The 9036-nt window shown below is 49.1% G+C and overlaps 1 protein-coding gene across 1 annotated transcript; it reads left to right on the top strand.

Moving 5' to 3' along the window:
- The first annotated feature begins 7284 nt into the window (after positions 1-7284).
- Positions 7285-8130, top strand: LOC125958081 (carbonic anhydrase 2). Its single transcript, XM_049691204.1, has 2 exons — positions 7285-7437; positions 7507-8130. Exons 1-2 carry the CDS (start codon positions 7285-7287, stop codon positions 8128-8130), a joined length of 777 nt encoding a protein of 258 aa, XP_049547161.1.
- Positions 8131-9036: the final 906 nt, after the last annotated feature.

The following is a 9036-nucleotide window of genomic DNA, read 5'->3' as shown; positions in this document are numbered from 1 at the left end:
AGACCGGCCTGCTCCACTGGAGCATTCCGGGTCCGCAATGGCCTTAAGTATTGGAAGAATCTATCTCCAAAGTTGCATTACAATCTCCACTTTAAATGTCGCAAACACTTATAGTTTGCGCAAAAACTACGACACTAGGTTGAGAGGATATTTCTGCAGGTGTAAAGGAGAGAAACCAGGAAAGTAAAAAGCTGCACAACCCCGCAAGAAGCGACCAAATCCAATCACACACGGTGCTCGCACCAAGTTAACTTACGCTTCAAATGGCACAAATAATAATACTAATTACGTACTCCGATAATGAATGTTATTGCCCATGTTGCCGAGAAGGCCCCCGGGAGAGGGAGAGGGGGGGGGGGGGGGCAACTCCACAACACATCCACTCAGCCAACATTAATTAGTGAGATGGTGCCAAGGTGCCGGTTCCCAGAATGGCGCATTGAGAGAAACAATTGGATAATTGAGTGAAACAATGTAGAATGCGAGAACCAGCAACCAGGGCGTGTCTGGGACCGGGCCGGACGATCGATCGAAACCGGGTGCGACAGCATAGTTTTGATTTGATCCGTTGCTACGATCTTTCCTCAGCTTGCCTCGATTGGAATCCGAGACGGTACTCCGTGCAGCTTGCCACCGAATCCCTCGTCTCGTCTCAGGGCCGGGGCTTCGATGAAACTCCAAAAATCAATCGCCAAACGCTAGCAGCAAGGCATTCTTCTCTCGGCATTTGGGATTTTGGGAAGCGTTCCGAATGGAACACTTAACATTTTTGAACTTCTTAATTGAATCCAAGTGCTGAGAAGTGGCCCCCCTTTTGTGCCAGCCCGTTGGTCGGTTTCGAAACTTGATTCAAATTCGTACCGCGCCTGTGGACCAATAAATAAGGCATCGAGCCGGCCAAAAACTTTCCGGCCGAAAGTATCGAAAGTAACAGATAATCAGAGAGTAAGTAAGGAGAGCAGTGCATCTGTTCCTTGGTAAAAAAAAAAACGACACAGACAAGGCAGAGAAAGTTCGTTGCTCGTTCGCTCACAATCACAGAAATGGCCAAGGCAAGTATTTGCAAACTACTTTCAACACCCACCACCTACAGTCCGGCGCATCGCGGCGGCCGGCCTGGCCGGAAAACTTTACTGACCAAAAGCTTGTATTTTGTGTAGGCAACCGATGGTGATGGGCAGCCCATCCGCACCCTCACCGTACACCACACCAACACTGCACCAACCGGTGTTATGAAGAAAGAATTTGAAGCAAAAATCCTTTTACAGTCGGACAGCCGGACAGCTGGACGCGGACATGTAATCAGGGAGGAGGGCGAGATTGCTCACCAATCGGTCCATCCATTGGGAACAACGCCATTAACGCCAAATAGATTAACACGTAGCTGATGTTTTGCGCCGTCGCGTCGATCTCAACATTGTTCGCATAATTCTCCATCCATCCCACACGCCAGTATCGATCCCGGATCGGAGATGGGCGAGAATTTCATCCATCTCCAGCGGTGGGAAAACGGAAAATCAAATTTACACAAAAACAAGCTCCCGGCTCGGGATCGACTGCGCTAACGACTGCGTCCTGCGGTCGTTCGGCTTTCTCACATGATTCATTTTCACATTTCTTTTAGAAAAGTTTTGCTCCGGCCGCACCGGCCGACCGACCGAACCGACCGAACGACCTGGTGAGCGTGGGAAACTAACAACTGTTGCGGAAAAAGCTAATTTATTAGCTGGCCATCGGTGTAGGCATCCTGCCACCGGGAAGACCCGGAAAGTCTTGGGATCCACAAAACACATCTTCCGACCGCTCCGCATCGCTTGAAGACATGCAAGAAGGTCTTGGGAAATGTTTTTCTTACCTACCGCCCCAAAAAGCTTCGCTCGAAAGGTAGTGCAGCAGCAACCGAAGGGCGGAAAGATGGCCGCCCCGCCAGCGTGTCCGTTCCTTGCGGTGGTAGTGCTTACCATCTTCTACTACTACTACTACCACCACCACTACTGCTGCTGCTGCTACGCAAACAATGCTATAAATCTTTTCTGCTGCTGGTGTTTCGTTCGCCAGTTGCCGTTCGCCTGTTCGAACTCCTGTCGGAATCGGAAAAAGGTAATGTGTTCTCATTATCGTTTTAAATTGATTTAATTTATTGCGTTTGCTCACCGTGAACGTCGTGAATCTTGCGATAATGTGACTCGGATTCAGCAGGGTACCCCGCCCCCCTCCCACTCTGTTGATGGGTGGGATCGAGTGGAGAAGGCCTTAATAATTGCTTAAAACGAAAACTGAAATAAAAGTTTCTTGTAAATCAAGTAATCAAGCGAAACACGAGCGAGTACCAGTTAATCGCAAACAAACGCGAAAAAAAAGCACATAATTTGATTCCCTTACAACCGGTAAGCGTAATTGTCCCAACAAGCGAGCCAGATATTAAATGCTGCCCCATAAACGAATTTATCCTGGATCGAAACGGTTTGTTCCACGGTGTTTGCCCCCGAAGGATCCCCTTCTCCGGTGGCCGGTGTCATTCGCCCACCGGACGATCCACCGTCAGTGCCGGTAGCTCCGACAGTTGGCTCGTAATGCTCATCAGGATGGCGACGTCTGGTCCGCTGACGGTTTTCGTTACTCGCTGAAATGTGCCATTCGGTCCACGCCTTTCGGTGGTTTCGCGAACGGCGTAATTACCATCCCGCTGAATGTAAACCTTTCGACATGGCGTGCCTTCTGGTGGGTGGAACAAACCATGGCAACCGGTGCCTACGGATGGTAGCGGTGGCCCCAGTGGCCCAACGGTAACATCAGATACGTTGTTCTCCACACACTCCAGCACCGGTGTCGAGTGTAGCGGTTGCGGGCTACCGGGCGGGAGCTCGCGGCCTGCGGCCCCGCTGGATTCGGTTTGCGTTTGTTGACACACGTGTCGGATACGTTCGATCAGCTTGCCCAGCCTCTCGACGATTGGCCGCAACCAGATGAGCAGCTGTCGAGAAGTGATTTCTTCCGGTCCCGCCAGGCCATTTGGTATGTCGAGTGTAAAACGAACTATCGCACCGATGAGGCTCACCGTTAGCTCACGGTTGGTCGGCACTGGTTTCCGATGGGTCGCACTTCTCGCGCTCGCGGAATGGATGCCACTTGCCGAACTACTTGCCATTCTGTGTGATGGAACGATGGCACTGACATTTGTTGGTGATTTCCGTGTGAGCACCGGTTGCTACGATTGTCCCTCAACTCCGACCGTCACCGCATGCTGCGTGTGGTTGGACATTTTTCCAACATGCAACATGTAGTGCTGCTGGTGGAAAGGAGGACCTTTTAATTAATTTCCATTTCCGTTTGCACTTGACTTGACACGAATACATTTTAACTCAAGCTTGCTGCTGCCTCAAAACTATCGTCAAATGTTGCACAAAAACCCTCATGCAAAGAGATAGTGTTGCAACCATTACCTAGATGGCATGTATCGGTCTCTGTTTCAAATTAGCTCGGTAGTAGTAGAAGAGGAGCCACCTGAGAACACCCCATCGTGAGAATCACCATCGGCCTGGACACTGGACACTGGCGGCAGTACTTTGTATTCTTAATCGAAACCATTAATCAGCCGCCTCATTCATTAGCCATTTCCGGTACAGTACAATACACGCCTGACGAGATTTCAGGGACCGAAGTGGTCGGCTCCGTTCGGTATGCCGCGGGTGTCTGGATCGTTTCGTGTTTATTACGTTTACGTCCCTAAAGAGGTGAAAGTTTCGCTATTACGTGACTAGAAGTGATAAGAAGCACACTATTGCATCCCCCGCCGTATGTGTTGCCGACACACGCTCGATGCTTCATTTAAAATACGAGGTACGAAAGCACCAATATCTGCTGTCCGTCGTCCGTGTTTCCCGGCGACTGGCGAGAACAAATGGACACACAAATTATTAACCAAAAGTGCGCTTTCGTGTAGCGCTGCGGGTTCGCCTAAACGGCGAAAAAGGTCCACAATGATCCGGCGTGGCCGTGAATGCGGAGATTCGTTTCGAAAATAAAATTCAAAACTCCCCTTTTGTGCTTTAAAATGACGGGAAGGTAATAGCACCGACTTACGTTCACTGGTCTTGAACCTTGTTTATCATGATTAGAATCTTGACCAGTTTTCTGAGAAATGGATACGGCCCGCGGGGGGTTCGGTGCACTGCCTACCGCAACGGCAGTGCCTACCGCAACGGCTATTGCCGGCCGGTCTGCCACCGACATTGTGGGTGCTTGAACCGAGGAGGACAGAAAGAAAGTAAGAAAGAAAACATTGGGCAATGCCCAAAGAAGAAAGGCTTCACGAGCTTGATCCTCCACCGCAATGGTTTTGCTCCGGCGCTCGACAGTCCGTTAACCTGTGAAGTGGCTCAGACGAACCAAAATAGAGTTATAAAAAGTCCCCAAGGGTCGCTTAACTCGCTCCTTCTAGCGCCGTAAGAAACGCCTTTGCACTCCATAAAAAGCTCATTGTGGTATCAGCGGACGTGGTACGTGGTGCGTGGTGATGGTGCACTTCAGATGCGTGGCAAGATATGGTTCTCTCTCTCTCCTTTCATGGCCCCTACCGTAGTAAAGCCATCGTAATCCGGCCGGTCCGTTGCCACCGTTACAGAAAGGAATGCATTGGTGGGGTCACTCCCGGGCGCACTCGTAAGCTTCAAGCTCGTGACGCTAAGCTTTCTTGCGGTTCATTTGGCATTGATGTAATGGGAAGGTGTCGGTGGCGGGGGGGTCGGGGCGAGCTCTTGAACCCATTTTTATGCAGGTCTGGATTAGGCCGCCAAAATACGATGTGCGGTGTGGAAGGTATCCGAAAGTATAGAAAGACCGTAAACTACTCAACGACATCTAAGCCGCTAGCCGGAGGCGTCACAGAACTCCTGACAAGTTTAGAAAAGTTATGTACCTGTTCCATTTCATGTCCTTCTCGGCATCGCAATTCAGCTGGCGTAATGCTAGGATTCTGTGTTCGCTGACATACGGTGAAGCCACATAATTCTGTGGAATCAGCGCACATCCATTGCACCGTTACTCCGAAACACGCTCATAGACAAATTTCATTGGAAAATTAATTTCAAGTAGTACATACAGCGTAATGGCAACGCTTGATTTTGCATTAATAAAGCCCGCAAACATATCCATCGTTTCGCGGTAAAAACCTAAGCCCTTAATCATCTCCCTTTACATGAAATCCTATCATTGGACACCAGGAAAAAAATACTTGTAACCGTGTTGGTTGGATCAGCCGACCGCAGCGTTCTAACCAGCCACAGTCCCACTTCGCGGTAATTTAACCTATATCGCGAATAACACACCATTTTGTGGCTAACGCGAACATGTTTCAGATTTAAGAGGCTCATGCAGTGCCTGGACCTAATGGCCACTTGTAGAAGCACGAGCTACCCTTTCAATAATTCATTACCATCACCACCACCAGCACCACCACCACCATCGCTGCGCGCAATCCGAATTCGTGCATGCTAACTTCCCGAAATTCTGCTTTTAAACCTAATATTTACCTAGCTCACCCGAACGTAATTAACCTTTTTCCGACAACAAACTCGGGATAACCCATCCATGGACCGCGACCGCATGGTTGACTAATTTGGTCACCAAATTGGCTGCGTGTATCTTTGAAAGATCGTTTATCTAGGCACAACGGGAGCGGCGTTCGGCGTTGAGCATAATTTTCGTCCCAGTTTGCTGATCCCGGTGTTGAGGTCAAATTGTGTATTCATGAAACGAATAATATATCTTTATGAGTATCACGCTTCCGCGCTTTACTCGTGAAAATAAACCTAAATATAATTGCTTCATTAATTTTCTTTTGACCCTCGCGTCCTTTGATGTTACACCTTACGTAATTCCGGATACATTCGCAATAAAACTTTACAAGTTTTCTATGGAAAAGTATGGAACTTTAAGCTATGCTATAATTTTCTGTTCCTCAAAAAACTGACCTTTCCCTGCGCTTTTCTACCACTAGGGCAAGTTACGGGGTTCGTCAGAGTGGGCCATTAGGGGCCATCTTTACTACTCTCCTCAGTAGGTCACTGCGACAACGCTAAAGCTGCACTTAAATTTCTCAAGAATTGTAGCCGCACATCCGCAGTGCATCTTCACCATGCAGATGAGTGTAAGCGGCATGATTGCAATTCCGTATCCAATTTTCTAAATCTTCCGTCCGGGAACTTTGCTTCGGCGAAATCATTCGCATCGCTCTTCGCGCTGCGTCACACCGTTTATCCACACCGGGAAGGGGGGAGGGGGGAGGGCCTAGAAACTTTTGCCTAGGCCACCATCTCGGGATAATTATATCTTTCAAACAACATTATCCTTATCGTTAATTATGGAACGAAAATGCGGCAATCACAAGTTAGTGCCACGATGAACCGACTTTGATGCAAATTAAACTGTGCTAATGTCACGACGCGACGAACGGCGGAAGTTCGCCGAAGCACCAGAATGCCAAACGTTACATAATGAGATGTCCTGTGAGTAAGCAAACAGGAGAGTTAGCGTTTGCATTATAGTTTGAAAGATAAACTAACAAATGTTTGGAGTCACTATTGGGTTAGGTAAAGAATAATATGTTTGTCTTGAAGTTTATAACATTTATGCAAGGAACAAACAATAACGAACTCTGTGCACTTGTTTTAAAACTCATAACAGATCTTAAAATAACCAGTAGCAACCAGCCTACTTTATCTCTCTGAAGCATCCGCCTTAGCAGAAAAGATTACAGGCCTCAAACCTGACCGGTCAACACTGACCAGTACACTTTCTTCTGATAGCGGTAGCCCTTCGATACAGCGTTGGCCCCGGGGCCACACCAAAAAACCGATCCAAGGTGCGTTTGCCCACAAAACGTGCTGTTGCTAATACCTGCGCACCTGTACGGTTACGGTCGCAATTTATTCTCCAAATGCCTTTGTAAGCCTTTGCCGTGGCAGCGAGGCTTAACTGATTAGCCGGTCACGTTCTATGCTTTCTGCTGCTCTCTTACAGACAGCCCTCCAAATTGAAGGTATCTTCATCCGCGCTGCCGCGCTACCGATAAGCCCCGAGATAAGATGGTCCCAGTAGGCAGCGATAGTGCGGAAACCCCGTGGATCAGTGGTCAAAATTGACAGCTCCAGGGCCCTATCTTCAGACACGATCCGTGTGCCGTGTGGCCACAAAGAAAAACTTTCCCGAAACGAACGAGTGCTCCTCAGCGACGCGACACGCGCCGTAATTTTTGCAGCCACCGACCACCAAAAAGCTGCCAAAATGGCTCCAATCACGACGAAGAATGTGCAAAGTCCGATTGCTCTCGACCAGCGCCGTACGGTGATCGCAGATGGGGTGCAACCGCTCGAGTACTTCGGCCACTGGGATGGATTGGGCAAGGCGTCAATGGTCAACACCGGATCATCGGTCATGGTAAGTGGCGATAACCTATTAGCAGCGACGATAGGTAGCGTTAATCGTGTAATTCTGCTCGTGCCATAGATAACATTCACCGAGCGCCCGTACCGACCATTCATCGTAGGAGGCGTGCTGGGCAACAAGTATATTTTTGAGCAGCTTCACTTCCACTGGGGCACCGAAGATGGCAGCGGTTGCGAACACACGCTAGAGGGCAGCACCTACTCGATGGAGGCTCACGCCGTCCACTACAATGCCAAGCATGCCAGCTTCGCCGAAGCCGTCGACAAACCGGACGGGCTGGCCGTGGTCGGTTTCTTCGTGCAGGCGTACGGTACCGAGGACTGTCCGGCGTTCGGGAAGATGGTCGCAGGTTTGCGGCACATCACACAACCGAACGCACGCGTCGATATCGATGCGGACTGCCTTAGCTGGATAGGCATGCAGGAGCTGAACCGCCATTACTACACCTACCGCGGTTCGCTCACTACCCCACCTTACTTCGAGAGCGTCACCTGGTTGGTGTACAAAACGCCCGTTTACGTTTCGAGCGCACAAGTGGCTGCCTTCCGGCAGCTCCAGGCCTGTCCAAACGATAACACCAAGAAGATCGTCAACAACTTCCGGTCAGTGCAGACACCCGAGGCACCACCGGCGGTTGCTTTCGTGCGAAACAATCATCCCACTGCTGTGTTATCTAAGTTGTAGCTTTACGTGTTGACGTGTTAATTGCATCACCTGTCTGCCATGGTTTCCGGTGTTGCAACACCGGCCTGCAACACCGAAAACCAATAAACCAATAGAAATCCAAGTGCAACGTGATATACATCAGAATACATCAGAGGGATTTGGTAGATGAAAGAAAATAGTATCCAATTTCCATCATGAGTTGAGACCGGAAAGCGGTTTATTTTATTCATAAAAACAACGGCAGCAAAGCGTCAAAAACTAACCGCAGAGTGGAGTACAAGTAATCAAACACTGGCCCGCACAATGCGTAAAGCGCCGGAAAACGGTTTGTTAGTATCAACACACACCTGCTGATGGCGGGGTGGGCTGCAGTGCGGTGCGGGCTTATTTGATGTTTTATCTTTATTTGATGATGGCACGACCACACACCACCACCGGTGGAGATACCGCTACCGCGCATCATATTGGATTCCAGGTATACGATATCGAAACGCTGAGTGACGGGAATGGAACGTTATCGTAAATGGATTTCCAGTGAATCCGCGAATCGCGTGTGGTTCAAGCATAGGCCGCGACCAAAAAAAAAGCCTTACATTATTTTGGTTACAGAAACAACACGTGCCATAGAAATGAGTGTTTGGTCAAGGGATGTTATTGATATTCAACACAACACGGAGCGTGCACAGCGAATCAACCGGATTCGCCTTAACGTATTTACGAAGCACATACACTGAAATCCGGGATCACGCACCAATTGCGTATGCCTTTGCAATCATTACAAAACATCGCATTTATCATAATCGATCACACCGCCACCACCGCCAATGGTGCAGTTTTAATACTTACGTGGACGAATTTAATGTTTTAAAGCGAAATGTGTTCGTACATCTGTTGTCGCTGTCGCTGTCTGTGATTCGCTCTCTC

This window comes from Anopheles darlingi, chromosome 3, assembly GCF_943734745.1.
Source record: "Anopheles darlingi chromosome 3, idAnoDarlMG_H_01, whole genome shotgun sequence".
Lineage (NCBI taxonomy): Eukaryota > Metazoa > Arthropoda > Insecta > Diptera > Culicidae > Anopheles > Anopheles darlingi.
This window is presented reverse-complemented; position numbering and strand designations above follow the sequence as displayed.